Raw genomic sequence first — 18,389 nt, 5'->3', positions numbered from 1 at the left:
CCCAGAGCTTAGCTCCCCATACTTGCTTATGTGTAGTGATAGGGGCCTATTTTAAGGACTCCTTGGTGACTGGTGGTGTTACCATGGCAACCCCTTCCACTTCAGTAGCTGGGTTTTTTGTTTTGTTTTGTTTTGTTTTTATGTGTCAGAAGGTGGAGGTGGGGAAAGGGGGCCATTTGGGTCCTCAGCAATCATCTCCATGGTCCCAGTCCAAGTTCCAGAGTGTCAGGAACATGGAATTACTAGAGCCCCACTTTCTTGACCTCACCTCCCAGGACTCTCCCTACTTCATGAAAACCAAATTCTTGAAAACCTCTGGAGTAGCTAAAGGAGGGGCCTGTCGTCTCTTTAGGGGATCTTTTGTGAATGAAAATTCATTAGTAGATTCTAATAGAGCACAGAAGACCCAGGTTGTCAGGACCTCAGATTTCAGCTGATCCAACCCAAACCCCTCTTAATGGCAGTGGGGGAACTGAGACCTAGAGATGGTTTGAGGAATCCCAGGTTCCTAGCATATCCGTGGATACTCAGGATGCCTGGGTCCCTGCCCAGATCCTCTGCAGAAGGCCCTGAGGACCGAGAAGCAGAAATCTACTGAGCCCAGGCAGGGTCCTGATAGGCCAGCCAGGGGCTTCCCAGTCAGCACACCTGCCACAGCTGTGTGTTGGCTTCCCAGTGGTTTGGCTTCCCTCTTGAGTTATTGTCCTCATAGCCTTGCTTTAAGGACTCCTAATTTGCAAAACAGAACACTTAAAGTGGAGATTATTAGCCCTTCCAGAAAAGAACTCACCAGTCTGTTGGGACCAGGTAAGTGGCTGGCTAATTGCATAGAGACCCTTAGGCACCATCTGCAGTGTCTGGAGAGAATAAGAGGAGTGGGTAGCAATCTTCCTGACCTTCAGGGTTGAGTTCAGGACTCCTTGGCCTGGCATACCCAACCTCTCATAACTCTCTCCCCACTTTCTCACCTAGACTCACACACTCACACAGTCTCTGCTGTAGCCTGGCTTAACTACTTACAGTTAATTCCTCAAACTTATGCTCTCTATCTTCCAGGCCTTTGCAAAAGCCATTTGCAGAACTCTAGTACCTGAGGTCCTGACTCTGCACCTCCCTCCTGTCAGCCTGGTAAAATCTTACTCATCCTTTACATCTCATCTGACCTATTACTTCCTTCAGGAAGGCATTCCTGAGAACATCCTCTAGGCTGGATTGGGGGCCCCCTCTGGATTCCCTGGCCCTGACTTAGCCTCTGTGTCTAATTATTCACAGCCCTAGTTCCTGTGGCTGTCATAGCTGGGTCAGATAGACCTGGGAAAGAGCTCAGCCTTCAGCAGGTGCCCAAGAAGCAGAGGAGGAGACAGGGTCCAGAAGCTCTCACCCTGGTGCAGCACCTGGCATGTAAAGGGTACTTAGAAAGCATTTGTTGAATGAACGTTAATGTTTGGCTTCACCCTTCTCTCCCTTCCTCTGGAGCCTTCCATTGTTGCCCCTTTCTTTAACCCTTCAGCTGGAGGAGACCTTGCCTTCCTGATTCCCCAGAAAGCTCCCTTTGACCCTCTGTTATGGCCTAGGTCAGTCAGCTATGGACTGGGCTTATCTCTGTTCTTGTCCGGGCCCTGTTTGTTCATCTCAGTCTCCTCGAGCATCCATTCATTCAACAGACATTGACTAAGCGCCTGCTCTGTGCCTGACCCTGTGCTGGGCACAGGGAGCTAGATGAATAAGATATGGTCCCTGCAAACAAATGCACCTACTTCCCATAATGAGAAAGGCTGAGTTGGGGAGTGAGGTGGGGTTAGGGGGAAGAAGGCTTCCCCCAGGAAGAGGCAGCCTGGATGAGTGAGGAAGATCTTCAAGGGGCCAGTGCCCAATCCCTGGCAGGTGCTGAACCACTGACCAGACTGGACTTAGAGGTGACAAGACTCTACCTGGGGAAACTGCAAGCAGGGCCAAGAGTGTAAGGAGACTTCTGGAGGGAAGGAGTGTCTGGCTGAACATGTGGTGAGACGAAGAATGGGACAGCTTCGTGTACAAGTTTTGCCACAGCACAGCCTAGACTTGGGCTCTGAAATAGTAGGCAAGCCCCTCTAGAGCTATGATGGGCCCTGTTGTTATCACAGGTGTGGACTCCTGCTGAAAGCTACCTTGGGGTGGGGGGGGGGGGCGGCGGGGAGCAGAAGAGAGCTTGCCTCTGGCCTTGAAGATGTGGTATCTCTTTGGTACTTGTTTTAGCTTCCTGGACCTCCCTGGGGCTGGAAGAGTCAGCCAAGGGGTTGGTATGTTCTTCCTCTGCTTCCAGGCAGACTTGTACTCAGCCCTTTGGAGTAGCTTAGAGCAATTTCCTCACTGCCCACTGGCAGTTGGTGACTCAGTGACATCTCTGAGGAGCCACTGAGTATCTTTCTGCTCTCTGACAGACATGCCAGATGCTGTTTCTTTTCTATAAGTTGTTTAGATTCCTCACAACAATCTTGGATCATAACTAAGAATGACACTGAGTCTTAGATAGGGGTAAAGACTTTCAAGGTCTCATCGCAGGTAAGAGGTCAGAGCCAGGATTTGAATCCCAAGTCTGCTGATGCCAACGCTTCTGCTCCGAAGCAGGGCAGCGGTTGTTATTACCATTAGGCAGGAGGGTACACCAAGGCTCACTTGGTAATTACTGGCGTTCATGTAGGTCGTTACTTTTTATGTAGCTCTTGCCTATACATTATCTCATTTAATTCTCAACAACAATCTGGTGAGGTAGGTATTAGCTTCATTGTACAGATGAAGAAACTGAGGCTTGTGCAGGAAGTGACTCACAAAGCTATGCTTCCGACGAGTTAGGGGCCAATTCTCCTGACTCCCAGCTTCCTGTCCTCCACACCTTCCCCAGGTCGGGTGGCCCCCTCCCCAGATGCCAGTAGTGATGGTAGGTGGAGGAAGCATTGTGGGCCGTCAGAGTCACGACCCTTGTGCTCCTGCCTCGCTGTGGAGACTGGCCATGCTCATTGCTTCCTCTCCATAGGTCAGAGGGTCCTCTTACACTGCTCTCTAGCTTATTATTCTCAAATTATTTTTCTTCATAGCTCTCATCACTGCCTGACACTACATCATACCTTAACGTATAAGTTCTTTCTCTCTCCCTCAAAAGAATTTAAGGGCCCTGTGGCTAGTATAGTGCTTGCTACCTCCTAAGTGCTCCATGCTTCAAGTCCTCTCTCTGTTGCCACTCACCTCAGGAAGCCATTTTTGACTACTGTTGCCCATTCCAGCTTCTCTATTCTCAGCTTTGTTTGGGGTAAACATGGACCCCCGTTCTTGGGTTCTAGAACATTCCCTTTGGGCCTGCCTCTTTTTGACTCCCTCCCATACTGTTTGTTCCAGCAGTTGCCCCCAACCACGGCGCCCGCTTTCTTCCTCTTTGCCTCCCAGATCTTGTCCTCAGAGTCCTGCCGAGGCCTCATCGCCTCTGTGGAGCTTCCCCTGTCACTACCCTCCCTCTGCTCCCTCTTCTCATAACACACAACTTTGTGTTTTCCCATTATTAATACCCCTTCCCACTCTGGCAGATGGTAGAAGCAATGACAGTAGCTACCACTTAATCACCTAACATGCATTTTCTTCGTTTAGTCCCCCTGACAACCTGTGAGCTGGGCTTATTGTCCTCATTTGACAGATGAGAAAACTGAAGCCAAGAGAGCCTAAGTGACTTGCCCAAGATCACAGAGCTATGCAGGACCAGAGCTGGCCCAGGGCCCTTTTTCAGATAATGAGAATTAGAGATCAGACCCTGCCCCCTCAGGCTTATGTGAGGGGAAATCTTGGTTTCATCAGCTCTGGGTGTGCCTCCCTGGTCACGGTGCTATCAGATGTTGGGCAAGGAGGTTTTCAGACACGCAGATGCCCCCCCTTCCAAGCTGGGCCTATGAAGAAAGAGTGTTTGGGCCTACTGCCATGGGCAGCTCTAGCTTAGCCCTTGCAGAAGGGGCTCGGCTTATGGGAACACGTGTGTGTGGGGGGCGGGGGCCGGGTTCACATTCCTTTCGTAGCCAGTCTACAGGAGAATGTTCCCACTAGACTTGGGGCATGGAATAGGGCAAAGCATGCAGTCTTCCCTCAGCTGGGGGTGTGTCCCTGAAGTGTGGACTGGTTTGGTTAGTGGGGGCCAGCCCTCAACAGCATGGCATTTGGAAAATGAGGGACTCGGAGCTCAAATACCTTCCTTGAGTCCTGGTTCCCCTACACTCTGACCTCAAGGAGGTGGTTTAACATATTTTGGCTTTTCCTCACCCCAGTTTCCTTTTATGTGAAATGGTGTTGCCCATCCCTGCCTTGTCTACCTTCTTTGGGAGTGCTGTGGATAGCGAAGTCCCATATAGACAAGAGGAGAGACGATTCTTTTCTGGGTGTAAGAGAGCCGCTCTGGGCCCATCTGGCAGCTCCACCCTCCCCAAACCTAGGAGCAAGTGAGCCATGTAAAATGAATGGTGCCTGGGAGCAGCTATTTGAATTTGACGTTGGGAACCTTTTTTCATAGAACTAGTCAGCTCGCTCTATAGTTTGTCTTGTCTCCCTGCATGAAAAAAGCACAGGGGTTCTGTTCCCATTACAGGTGGGAAAACTCATGCCGAAGAAGGGTAAGAGACTCACTTTCCCCACCTCATCGTCAGGGTCCTCAGTGATGGGGCTGGGGACCTTCCTGTCAGGCAGCCCAGTTTAACTTGAGCATCCAGGCCTTCAACTGCCTCTGGGCCCTATGGATTTGCTCATTCATGTAGTGAACAGGCTTTCTTTCACAGGCCTTGTGTAGGCTCAGGGCACACAGATGAATCAGGTGGCAGCCCTAGTGCCCGGGAGACACTGGCAGTGGAGGATGGCCAAGTAAATAGACACTGGCTGCAGTGGGACTGATGTTGAGAGGGCGTGCAGAGAGTTCCATGTGCCAAGGGAGAATGGGTAAGGAGTGCCAAAGAAACAGATTAGAGTTAGGACTTGGTTAGATGCTGAGGCTTCTCTCTGGCCCCTCCCAGTACCTGATTGTGAAGGTGTTGGCAGTGGCAGCATCTGATTGCAGTATTGGCATCCAATCAGCTTTGACTGGACCCATCCTAGCCACAGCCAAGGCAGAGGAGGTGCTGACAGCTGAGTGGTGAGGGCTGGCAGTAGCCTAGGGGTGCCCAACTGAACCCTCACTTCCCACCTACCGGGCGACTGTGCCAGGGCTGTTGCAATGTGGTGAGGCTCTAAGTGGTGTCCTTCAAGCAGTTGAAGAGATAGATCATAGAGTTCATCCTCCCAACCCCTATTTTATAGATGGGGTAACTGAAGCCCAGAGAAGTTAAGGGATTAGAGGTAGGACGTGGTGGCAGAGCTGGAACTGGAACCCCAAGGCTTTCTGCCGCTTCCACTTAGACTTCTGCTACACAGGACCCCTGCTTCTGACTTGCTCCTCTGATGGAAAATAGGTCATTCATTTCCCTCCATCCCCTCCCAACCTTCCCCCACTTTGTCATGGGGAGACGAGAGGAGGAACTTGGGGGACCTATGGCATAGAGATAGAATGCTGGCCCGTATGTTAAGGCTGAATTGAGGCCAACTCTAGCACCCTTTGGCCAAATGTCATTGGCTATGTCACTTCCATGAGCTATTTTTATCACCATCAGAATGGGAGTGATGATGCCAAACACACAGGCCTGATGAGGAGTCAGAGAACCTGTGGAAGTGCTGTGGAAGCCCCCAAAGCTTCATGGACCATGTGGGCACATATCTGTCACCCAGCCCTACAGGGAGGGAGCCTGGGGGCCTGAGGAACAGCCAAAGCAGAGACCTCCTCTTCCTCTCACTTAGCAAACCTTATTGAGTGTTCACTCTGGGCCAGGCCCTGGCAGGACACTAGGAACCCAGATGTGGCTCAGAGCCAGGCCTTGCCTTTGGGCAGATTCTGGGATGATGGGAGGATGGACTTATAACCAGAAGTGAGAACAAGGTGTGGGGCTGTGGGAACCCAGAGGGAGGACTCCATTTCTCTCTTATTTCTCCAATCTATTGGTCTCTCCTGGCTTCATCTTTAGGAAGGGCAGGGGGCGGGGGATGGGGGGCCAGTGATCTGGTGGTAAAATGGGCCCTGACAGTTCCAGGCTTGTAGGTCTTAGAGTTTATAATCCCAGAGAAGGAAAGACTACCTCTCTTCTCTCCAAAGGTTTGCCCTGTCTGGGTTTTGAAAGAGAATTGCCTTATCCCATTATCAGGGGATCATCAGGTAGGCAAGGTGAGAAGAGGCTTCCTAGGCAGAATAGCAATGACTCAATATTTCGTAGGTCCGTATGGGGCTTCCATGGGGCTGGGGCTCAGCATCATGGACAGGCCAGCTCCTGGGGTTGGGCTCTGTGGTCAGCTAGGTTGGAATTATCTGGCCAGGAGGCAACCAAACGGGCCCTGGGCTGAGGAGTGTGGAATGGTAGCTTGCTCCTGGCCTCCCTCTCTAGGCAGCCTGTCCCTGATTCCCAAAGGGACATCCGACATTCCTCAGTGGACTTGCACATTTCCTACTTTGTTGCAGAGCTGGCTATGGGCCGTAGTTGAGACGAAGCTGGTTGAGAGCAGCTTGGGTAGCATGAGAAAAGCCTGGCTCTGGCCGACTTGCCGTGGGGTTTGTGCAGGTCCCCCAGGCCCTCTTCCTGTCTGGGTGAGGGCTGGACAAGATGGTCTGCAGTTCCTGCATTCTGCTCTTGTCTAACTGTGAGAGACTTCTAATAAGCTTAGCAGTCCCAGGTTTTTTCAGTTGTTTCAATGGGGGATACGTTGCCAACATGGAATTCCTATATATCCCCCTCCTCTCCATGCAGGAAAGCTCACATAGTGGCAATAAGTACAACCGGTTGGTTGGCTCTGACCCAAAGGCAGGGACTGGACCCAGAGGCCTTATCTTAAGCACTCATCAAGAGGTTGGCCTCAGGTCTTATTGCAGTAGACAGTGGTCAAATGAGACAATGTCTGATGTCCTTCCCCGCATTGCCTTTTTTCCCTGCCTAGGGGATGGTGGAGGCCCCCAGCTTCTCCCTCTCCCCCTGCCCCAACCCCAGACTTGCCCGTCCTGAGACTTTGGACTGAGGAACTTGTGAAAATGCAGATTTTGATGTGAAAATGCAGATTTTGATTAGGTAGATCCACTCTGGGGCCCTGTATCCTATACTTCTAAACAGCTCCCAGACCACACTTTGAGTAGGAAGGTGCTGGATGGAGTCCATTCTGTCTTCTCTTCACCCAGGGCACCGGCCTGTTCCAGACCCAGAACAGGGACTTGCCTACCCCCAAGCCTACTCTTAGCTGTCATGGCCCCTGCTTCACCTCATCTGGCATAGCTCAGGAGGTAGAGCCAGCTGCTAGAGATGACTTACGAGGCTAGCCCTTGGAGCAGGGGTTCAGGCCTATGCTTGGGCCTCACTTCCCTCTCCCATTTACCTCCCCAGGCTTCTCCCCATTTCTTAACAGGTTTAACAGGCCCTGAGCATACCCTATCCTTGGACTTGGCTGTGTCCTGTGAGCACTTAGTACCTGCTATGAGGGGAAAGAAGATACCCTGAGCAGGGGGCAGGAATCCTGGGCTCCAGCCCTTGCTCTACTGCCTGGGTAACCCTGCACAAGTCAGTGAATTTCAGAGTCTCCCTGATGGTCCCATTGGGCTATTCTAGATGACCTCAGAAGGCCATTAGTCTCCAGGATGGGTTGTTAGGAAAGTGTGGAGATGGGAAGGGCCTGTGACAGTAGGATTTTTATATGGAGGGTGAAGGAACATTTATGTGCCAAACCTCTAGAATGCCTCTGTGGCCCAGCCTTTTTATTTATTATTTTGCCACCTCCAATCCAGTTTACCTGTGGAGTGGTAGATGCTTCTGAGCACCCAATTTGTGTGCCATTCCCTGGGGACATGTTAGGAGGCCCTCGTGGTATTTTCCGGAGTCACACAGTGTATGGAACCAAGGTTTGAACTGGAGTCTGACTCTTCTGCTGCATAAAGCCCCCTCCCTCTGATCCATTAGACCAGGTAAAGGGGAGAGGACTGGTATGCCTACCTTGAAGCCTAATGTTATCTGTGTACCTCCTAAAAGTCAAAGTAATTGTTGACTTTCAGGTGATGAGTGTTATGTTCCTTTCTAAACTCACTGTGACCTTGCTGTTCTATAGATTTTGAAGAAATACAAAGGCTTGAGTGTAAGCCCCTAAACCCTCTCCCTCCCGCTCCCAGCAGTAGGCCAGGGTGAAAGGTCCTGAGACCCTCAAGGACAAGATTATGACTTAGTATGAAGGAATGTTTGACCAGCACACAGTAGACACTCAGTGAAGATGTGCTGAGCATAGGGCATATAGCTGGGGCTCAGCAGACGTAGGGTTTGAAATAGCCCACTCCTTTGGTCCCGCTGGCTGAAGGAATGCATTCGGAACCTTGCCCACGCTCTTCCCCAGTGCTGTCTCTCCCGCCATCACCAAGCTTTCTGGTCACACTGCCCATCAGCCACTGGAGTCTGGGATGTCATCCTGGGGACACAGCCACAGAGTCAATTAAGTGGGCATATCTTGTTCTAACTTGCAGGCTTGGTACTTGCTTGGTAGCAAACATAATTGCAGCCCTCATTGTTCAAGGCTGCCTGAAGCTCACTGGCCACTGGGCGCTTTGCGGAAGTAAAGGCTCTGGCCTAATTCTTCTCTGGGCTCCAAGCTTTGGGCACTGAGATGAAGATGAGAGTGCTGGTGGTTATGATATTAGTGGTGCTGAGGGTAGGGGAAAGAGGCCTCAGCTCTAGGGAAAAGGGTATCAGTCCTGGGGATAAGGGAAGTGGGGTGGGCAGGGATTGGGCATGCTCAAAGTACAGTTGGAGAAAAAAACATTACAAACTGGATGTTGAACCTATGTCCTTGGGCTCACAGAAACAGATAGCACAGATCAAATATTTGTACTGGATCCAGATAAAGGAAAAGGACAAGAGTTCGATTGGGGTGGAGGGAGGGAAGAGACTGGGCAATAATGGATAGCCTTCCCCTAGCCCCTTTAGAGACCTCCAAAGTAAGGGTCTCTAAAATGACGCTCTTAGAGGACATTATTCCAATTGGGTATATATAGAAACTGGGGCACAGGAAGGCCCAGAATTATAAAGCTACTGGGTGGCAGAGCTAGGATTTGAACCCATGCTCTTCTCACATCTAGGAAGGTGACTATGGGCAGTGTTGGGGACTCTGAGGTTGGAGGGAACTGTGGAAGCCAGCTGACATCTTTCCTCTGTTATAGGCACTGGCTCCAGCATCCTCTCTGCCCTCCGGGACCTCTTCTCTATCACTTGGCTGAATAGATCCAAGGTGGAAAAGCAGCTACAGGTCATCTCAGTGCTTCAATGGGTCCTGAGCTTCCTCATGCTCGGTAAGCCAGGGCTTAGAGGGTGAGGGCAGGTGGAGGCCATATCCCAACAGAGGTTAGGGCAAGAGCTCTGCTCTTCAAGGGTGAGGGGTAAGAGCATCCTCCTACTTTCCACTTTTTGGGTCCCCAATCAAGTGCTCTACCTCTAATCATGCATGAAGATTCAGTGGGATTCGGTGGGAGGTAGTGGTATGGTTCCCATTTTATATATGGGAAACCTAGGTCTCAGAGAAGGTAAGTTACTTGTCCAGAGTCACACAGATTTTAATTCAGGTCTATAGGACCCCAAAGCCTGTGCTTTTCCCGTGTGCCACCCTGCCAACCAACAAACATTTCCAGCAGGTATATTACTTTGTCTTAAGGTACTATGTGCTGGGTTTGAGTCTTGACTCTACCACAAATGAACTCTGTTCCCTTACCCAGGTTCTTTGAGCTGTCTGAAAGTTAGTTTCCTCATTTCAGATGTGAGGAACATATTGCCTATTTCACATGGCTTTTGTGGGGATATGGAATGAGAGCAAGTGACACAGAGCCTGGTTGTGGTGAACTCTCACACACCCTGTGAACAGTCCCCAGCTGCTTTCCACAGCAAGCCCATCTAATGCTTGCTCCCTCCCTTCTCAACACCTCCCACATCAGTGCTTTGGTTGTTGCTTCTGCAGGTCCAGGTTGGTGCCCTCATTCCCTAGATTGCCGTCCAGACCAGGCTCAGGACATTGTGGGTTGTGTGGGAGGAGGAAAGAGTCGACGCTGGGGCCACCTGTTATCTCCCAGCAGCTTCTTGTCTTCCCCAGGCCTCCGTGTCCCCAGCATAATAAGTGGCTTTCCCAGCACATCAGGGCAGACAAACCTGCAGCAGAACGGCATAGAGTACATGCCAGTATCTGTGGGCAAGTCCCTTTTAGTGCCAGTCTCAAAACTGAACTGTCCAGGCCGATGGGAATTATCAGGAGTTACTCTGTTAGTGCTGAGCAAGCATACTTCCAGTGGGCATGGGGGCCTCTGAGCTTACATTTCCAGGCAGCTCCATGCTGCCTTTCCTGCCCTCTGCAGGGCACAGGGTGGTACACGGGTACTATTTATCAAGTCCCCATAGTGTACCAGGCACTTTCCATGTATTGACTCCCCACTTTACAGGTGAGGAAGTGGAAACTCATGGAGGCTCAGTGAAGCCCATTAAGTACAGAGCTGGGATCTGGGTGGAGACCAGGGTGCCCACCTTAACAGGGAGTGCAGAATTGTTGGACCTGCTCTGAAACGGCCAGTCTTCAGCTTTGGGCCCAAGAAAGGGCTTTAGAGGGAGGTGCATGAGGCCCTAAAATTCAGCACAAAGTAATACATGAGAGTATGTGCACATTTTTCTGGGGTCAAAGGCAGTTGCTGATCTTTTCTTACAGGGACATATGGCCTCTAGGGAACAGGGCAAATTAAATTGGCTCCCTCGGGACTCAAAATCCCAACTCAGCCTGCATTCGGCCACTTATTAGAATCCTGGAGTAAAGAGCACAGTATAACCCAGATTATTCCATTTTCAGGTAGGAAGCAGAGGCCCAGTGGGGACAGAGCCTTATCCAGAATCACATGAGAAGGAAGTAGTAGCACCAAGAAAAGACCCTGTAGACTTCAGCCTCCCAGACTCCTGCTTTGTTTGTGGCAGCAACTCCCTTAGTCCCCATTTGCACCAAGAAGCCACCACTATCCTTGTCTGAGTGGGTCAGAGCTTGGTTGATGGGGAGTTGAGCAGCAGGTGAAACCCAGCCCATGCAGCACACAATAGGCTCTGGCCCTGTGCTGTAGGTTAACAAGCCCAACCACAGCCCAGAAACCGGCCCAGCATCTTCCCAACGCCCTCACGGAGGAGGGAGCCAAGCCTGGTTGGAACAGCAGGTCTGTTGAGCTGCTGCTAATTATTACTCTGAGCAGCCCAGCCACTCCCTCTTGCTGCCACCCATACCTGCTGGCAGAGGCTCCCCTGCAAAGGTTGCTGTGGCCCCATCAGCTTCCGTCTGGAACAGAGTGACTCTTCACTACTTTTCTTTTACCATGGACCCCTCTGGCATCCTGATAAAGCTATAAACCTTTCTCAGTGTTTTTAAGTATATAATACAAAGTACATCAGACTTCAAAAGAAACCAATGATACTGAAATATAAATATTCACATATTAAAAAATCAAATTAGACATATAGTAACACATGTGCTTTTTTATTATTATAGCAAGTAGAAAGACCTAGCAGCAGGCATAATCATTGCTATAATTCTTAAGTAGTAATGAGAATAAATGATTTTTCGAGATATCTGCAATAGCTATAAACATGATAGGAACACACCTCTATTTTCTATTGGTGTCACCGTCAATAGCACTGCTAATATTATTGTGGTCTTAACATTTTTAAATGAAGGAAGTACCAAATATCTGTAAGAGATGGGTAAAAATTAATATGTCGGTTTTTTTCCCCATCCAAGTCCATGGAGTTTTGATTAGACACTTAACTGTCTGTTAAGTCCTCTTCACACTCATCTCATGTAATCTTCCCAACACCCTGTAAGGAGATTGAAGGTCAGGGATGGGCTGTGGCCAGTGAGTGGCAGGGCCAGGGCTTTGTGGAAGAACATGTTCTTGCTCTTCATAGGGCCTTCTGCTGCTTCTCTGCCACTGAGCAGCCACAGGCTGCCATGCTCACGGGCCACAAGGACCAGAGTTTTGAATCACAAACTTCACCATGATGTGTGGGGAGTGGGTGATTGTGCAGATGGTCCTGAGCCTTCCACATGTGGAGCCATTGGGGCTTTTAAGCAGTTGTTCACATCTCATGACCCTGTGGTGCTGGTTCCCGTGCAGCCCCACAACCTAAGAGAGTGGAGCAGGGAGCCCATTGTTCAGAGGACTGGAATTAGGCTGTGAGAAAGGAAGGTTGTTTGGTAGGTTTAGTTCACTTTTGCTCAATAAACCTTTGATGTGTTGGTTGCTGGGGCTGGAGAGGTTAATCTGACCCAGTTCTGGCTCCCAAGGTGCTCAGGAGCTGAAGGGCTACCTGACAGAAAGAGTCTGATGGGGGAGGCAGATAATGACAAGACAGGTGATGAGTTCTGCAAGAGAGGGGCTGTGCACATACGGGAGTTAGGGAGAGTGGGCACCCCAGGCTGAGAAGGTTTGGAACTGGAACGCAGTCTTTGGACTCTTGTCTGTTCTCTTTACCTCCATCCAAGCTGCCTTAGCACCAGAGAGAAGATAGTAGGTAGGGATTCCTACCTTCCCAGAAAGCCTAGACATCTAGGCAGTAGGCCTGGGGTTCAGCCCCTCTGGTTCTTCTACCTCTCGGGAGAGTTAGTAGTTTGATGGCAGCTAAGTTTCTAGGCTGTTCAGACCCTCACCTGAACTTCACAGGCCCTCTCAGGTCTGCCTAGAGCATCTACCTGGCTTCTGAAGGAACTTGGATACCTGTGGAATCTAGGGGGCTAAAATGTCCCTTTGCAGGCCTGAGAAAGGAGACCAGAGGCAAACTCCTCAACAATGCGTATGACTTTGTGAGTGGCTTTAACTTAGACATAGATATTTACCAAGTCACCTCAAGTACTTCACGGTTTGCCTTTAACAAAGTTTGGTAGGCTGCAAGTGTTTCTCTGGAAACTCACCTTACCTGTCTGTGATGTCATACTCACTTTAAGCTGGTCCTAAAAAACTGGATGCCTGGTCATTCTATGTTCACTGTCCTTCCCTAGATAGTTGTAACATTTCACCTACCTTGGGTAGAGCCTAGGTCAGGAGTCTAGAATAGGACTGGATTGTAGATGACAAGGGACTGCCATTTTCCTGCGCTTCGACTCATGGAGAGTCTATGCTGGCCCTCCCCAGGAAACCAGAGGAGGCTCAGCGTGGGGGGAAGAAGAGAACATGGAATTAGAGCTAGGTAGAGCTCTAGAGCACCCCTGACCGGCCCAGTGCCCAACAGAGGGTGGACATACAGCAAGGGTTGGCTTCCTTCCTTGGCGGTGGAGAGGGTACTAGATGGAGGCCACGCTCCTACCAAGTATGAGTACCTGCTGCCCCCAGCCCTGTGCTGAGTGCCAGGTGGCAAAGGAGACATGCGAACCCCCCTCCTACCCCCCAGTGTGGAAAATTCAAAGATGAGAGATCCATGTGAGAGGACAGTATCATATTGGAGAATGTCTTAGCCACGCCTTGAAGGCTAGGGAAAAATCGGAAAGATAGAAGCCCTGATGAGGGCATTTAGGGGCAAGCCATGAGGCAAACCAGGCCTGGCATGGACCTTCCTTCCTCTCTGTGCCACGTTATTCAGCTTTCTGGCCAACAGGCCCAGAACAAAAGTGACTACATGAAAGCTGGCCCCAGGGAGGCTTCTGAGTGTCCTGCTCATGGGCTCTAGGCTTTTGCTTGGGACTACCTGGCACTTTGTCATGTTGGAAGCAGCCAGTCCTCTTCCTGGGGCAAGACCCCTCTCACAGGTCTGCCCTGTGATAATCAGGGGCTTCTAATTTTTGGTGACTTTCTAAAGCCTAGTACAGATTATGGTTTTAATCCTGGCTCTGCCACTGGCCTGCTGGCTGACCTTGGACAAGTTACCCTCTCCTAGAGCCTCAGTGTTCTCATTTCTAAAATGGTGTAAAAGTCGCCCAACATCAGGTTTAAGACAGTGGCTCAGCCTATGTTGTGGGACGTGGAGGGGCTTGGTAGGTCCCTCCCCTTGTTTGTGGTAACTATGCTGGGCACTGGGGTGGAGAGAACGCGCAAGGAGGGGACAGGAAGAACAGCTCTAAGGCAAGCTTCACAAGAAGCTGAAGTCCACCTTCACTGTCTCTTTTGCCCAGACGACATGGAGCCCATGGGCCGTTTGATGCCAGCACAGTCCGTCAGAGCCTAAGAGACAAGACTCATGTCCACATGAGCTTGCTTCTCCCCAGGCTGTGCCCATAGCCCCAGCTGTGCCTAGCTTAGTGCCACAATAAAGGCTCACTCAGTCGCTTGGCGAGCCCTCAACCAGAGAGGAGAGTAAGGCCCAACTGGGAAGGACAGAGCCTGACCTGTGGCCATCTGCCTGCCTTCCAGGAGTGGCCTGCAGCATCATCTTCATGTACATTTTCTGCACCGATTGCTGGCTCATCTCTGTGCTCTACTTTACCTGGCTGGTGTTTGACTGGAACACGCCCCAAAAAGGTAAGGGCATGGGTTTCCCTGCCCCACCCATGCACCCTTGGAACTCTCCCTCTTGCCCAAGCTGGGGTTCCTCATTGTGGGTCCTGCTCCTTTTTACTTAATACCTACAATGTGAAAAGCATCGGGCTAGGCCAGGGTATGGTTTTGAGTGTGTATGGGGGGAACAAGGGGGTAGTACAAGTTCCTCAAAGGGCACCATTCAGGTTCTGTAGGAGCTCACGCTCAATCAAGGGTTTGCATAACATGAGGGAACAAACATAGAAAGGGAGAGGTGCAGTGGGAAAGGGAGAAGATGCTGCATAGGGTGATAGTCACCTACCTCAGAGTTTCACCTTGGCTCTGTCATGTCTGCCTTGCTTGAATGTCACCCTCCTTTACTCCCACTCCTTCCCAACACTGTATTTTGTTCTCTGGAAGGTGGCAGGAGGTCAGAGTGGGTTCGAAATTGGGCCGTGTGGCGCTACTTTCGAGACTACTTTCCCATCCAGGTAAAGACTCGCGGGTATTATCTTGGGAGAGTGGGGATGGATGGGAAATCTGAATTGATGCCTGAACGTACCCATCCACAGTGACCACATGTGCTGAGTTGAACTATGTGACATCTCCCACTATGATCATTGGTTCATATTCCACACTGCTTAATGCAGTATTTGAGCAAGTTAGGATACATAAAATGCCATACCAGGTAAAAAGAAAAATCAATACTTGAGAGAAGAAAATACTAGTATTTCAGCCATAAGGGTCCACAAAGTTGTGGTAGTTGAGCTTCATCATTAGCTCCGAGCTTCCTGGTAGCCAGGGCAAAAGGGGAAATGTGACAGTTGTTGGAGAAAGGAAAACGCTTGCTAGTTCCTTGGGAAACAAAACTCATTCTAGCATTTGGACCTAAAAGATGTTTCAGACACTGAGATCCTGAATGATATAATGAGCAGGTATAATAGCAGATATTCTGGCCATTGCTTGTCTTCCTTTCAGTGAATGTGAAAGGCATGACTGAAAATGGAGTTGATTTATCAAGAATAATGCTGAAGTAGTCCATCGGCTTAAACCAAGGTTAGCACTGAACCAAACATAGCAATAGGTGTGAGGGACCTTCTTTCCTTCTGAAGCTTTTACAGAAATATCACTTCTCTCAGACAATCATGGGTGGGTTGCTGGGGATCACGGCCATAAAATTAGGGCCCAGGAAATTTGATATGTAGTGAAAGAAGAGTAAGACCCTAGTTGCTGAAGGGCTTGGGGAAGGCTTCTAGAGTAGCTGCTCCTAGGACTGCAACCTAAAGATAATTAGCACTGAAGAGTCAGGGAAAACAATGAGAGCATAGGCACCTGAGTTTGAGAAGAAACCTGTGGAATGAAGAGGGAGGATCTCCATTTACTGGGCTTTCCAGGAGCCAACGCCTTTCTCCAAGGAGTCTCCTTTAACCCTTACAGCACCCTGTAGGGGGTATTAACTTTATCCCTGAAAGCTGAAGGTCAGAGTAACAAAGATGACTGGGGTTAGTGAGGGGTAGAGCCAAGATTTCAACTGCTATCTTTCCTCAAAGTCTGGGTTCTTTTCACTGTAGCACGCTTCCCTTAGGCTTGGCAGACAGAGGCAGGAAAAGCCCAATATGGCCCTGGGTGAGGCACCATCTCTTTCAGGGTGCAGTCTCCCCATATGAAGCAAGTTTAGACCAGTTTGGTCTCTGGGTTTTCTTCCTGTTGCACCATTGGCTCCTCTGGGAGCCCCACACTGGTCTGCTGGTCTTCTGAGCCCATCTTCTCTGAGATCAACATTTAGGTCCTGACAGAATAAATGGTGGCTTGGTCTGGCTCTCGGTCTCATCCCAGTCACTCTGCCTGTGGTCTGCAAGCTCGGTTGACAAGGCAGAGGAATCTGGATCCTGGTGCATATGAATGATGCCGGTAGATTCTAGATAACTCTGGCAGAATCTTGAAGGTTTTCCCTGCAGGGGAAAGACCTGTCTGGCCAGCTCGCTCAGTACCTCAGCCCCGGCACACCCTAGCTGCTGAGGTAACCCAGCAGGAGGCAATGGGGTCTGAAGAGTATGAAAGTGTGCATGACACAGCATGGTATGTGTTTGCTGTTGTGAGTCAGTGACTGGAACATCCTGGCATGCTGCCTAAGGGAGATGGCCAGGTAACCCCACATTCCTTCACTGCTCTTGGTGTTGTGGGGCAGCCCAAGGGCTAGCTCCCTCTGCCCACCTCAGCCTGAGCCCACTTCTCCCAGGATCCTCAGGGTCAGGGTTCCCACTCCTCTTTTTCCCTGGCCCCATCTCTCTGGCTGCAAAGAATTCGAGGATGTTGTTGCTGCGAGGATGTCGCATCATAAGACCCAACCCTCTCATTTTGGAAGTGAGGAAACACTCCCAAAGAGGGGCAAGGACTAGTCCACATCGCACAGGGAGTCCATGCCAGCGTTAGTACTAGAATCTGGGCCCCAGGCTCTTTCCCACTGGATTCTTACCGCCTCTTTCTCTGCGAGAGATTCAGTCCCAGATGTCCTCTTGGATTGAGCCTCGCTTCCTGAGTCTCTCTCTATTTGGCTGTTGTAGATCTGGGTTGAGTTCTTGCTCTTTGTCACTCCATTCATGGATCGGCAATGTCGCTCCCTGTGCAGTGCTAGGCATGGGGACACAGAAGGATCAGCCTTAGTCCCTGTCCTCAGGTGGGCTCACCATCTTAATTGATCTTGCTAGACTTTGTCATTTTCTGCCCTTGGGACCACAGGCTCACTTTCTGAAGCTCAGTGAGCTTCATTAACCTTGTACAGAATGGAGATGGTCATGTGATAAAAAGTGGTAAATTATGGTTAACTGTGAGAGACTGTAGACTGTTCTCTTTACTGCGGCCCTCACCCAAAGGGCTAGGCTTCAATGTGCAGGGTGGCCTGCCTCTCGGGAAACCTCCTCAAGGCCAATAGGCCCCTCCACCCAAAAGGAGGGTGACCTGATGACTCTTGGTCAGAACCGGGACAGACAAATGCTTTTCCCTGGTGATCTTTGCCCTTTTGAAAAAACAAAAACAGAATCCCATGTTCCTTATCACACTTCTGTTCTAAGAAGTCAGCTGGGAGTTGGAGCCACAAGATGCATGTGAGCTGGCCCTGGGAGGGCCCCTGAGCACCAGGACCAAAGCCACGCTGGATCCGAGACAGGCTGGGCCATTGGATCTCAGTCTGGGCTCTCTTCTCGCCTGCTGATAACTTTAGCCAAGCTACTGCTTGGGGACTCAGGCTTCTCTTCTGTGAGAGGGTTTGGCCTTGGTGACCTGGTATCAAGGCTGATACACTGTGAAGTTGTATATGAGCCTCTTGTCTCACCCCCTTCTCCCAGCCTCTTGCCAATGGTTGTAGAATAATCTTTAGCTGTACCACCTACCCACACCTCACCTCTCCTTTCTTGGTGAAGCTCTTTACTCTTTGCCACCTGAGCAGTGCAGCTGACCCAGTGAGCATCCCTTCTCTCAGCAGAGGTTGGGCTCATGTGTTAGCATAGCCACCAGGACTGTTGGCTGGGTGGAGGAGGAGTGGCTAGTGCCTGGGTCACTGCTTTCTGAGGGAGAGGCAGGATCTTTGGAGAGGAGACTAGGAGGGACTCTCTGAGCTTAGGATCATCTATATATATGCCTAATTTCACATATGGGCCTACTGAGGCCCAGAGAGGAGGGACTATCCCAAGGTCACAAGACAAATCAATATCAGGGCTGGTATAGGAACCAAGGCTGTCTGCTTTAGGGCTCAGGTTCTCACTCCTGTGTTCTTCTGCCACTCTGCCCTCCTGTGTTAGCTCAGGCAAATCTCTGCTCTTCT

At 50.4% G+C, this 18,389-nt stretch overlaps 1 protein-coding gene across 3 annotated transcripts in view; it reads left to right on the top strand.

Moving 5' to 3' along the window:
* DGAT2 (diacylglycerol O-acyltransferase 2) overlaps window positions 1-18,389 on the top strand; it is a 69,403-nt gene that overhangs the window by 43,420 nt on the left and 7,594 nt on the right. For all 3 annotated transcript variants that reach the window (XM_016161587.2, XM_016161588.2, XM_016161589.2), the window contains 3 exons: window positions 9,272-9,400; window positions 14,465-14,572; window positions 14,990-15,060. In XM_016161587.2, coding sequence (XP_016017073.1) covers window positions 9,272-9,400; window positions 14,465-14,572; window positions 14,990-15,060 — 308 coding nt within the window. The remainder of the gene's footprint in view (window positions 1-9,271; window positions 9,401-14,464; window positions 14,573-14,989; window positions 15,061-18,389) is intronic.

Source organism: Rousettus aegyptiacus, unplaced genomic scaffold (assembly GCF_014176215.1).
Source record: "Rousettus aegyptiacus isolate mRouAeg1 unplaced genomic scaffold, mRouAeg1.p scaffold_m13_p_5, whole genome shotgun sequence".
Classification (NCBI taxonomy): Eukaryota; Metazoa; Chordata; class Mammalia; order Chiroptera; family Pteropodidae; genus Rousettus; species Rousettus aegyptiacus.
This window is presented reverse-complemented; position numbering and strand designations above follow the sequence as displayed.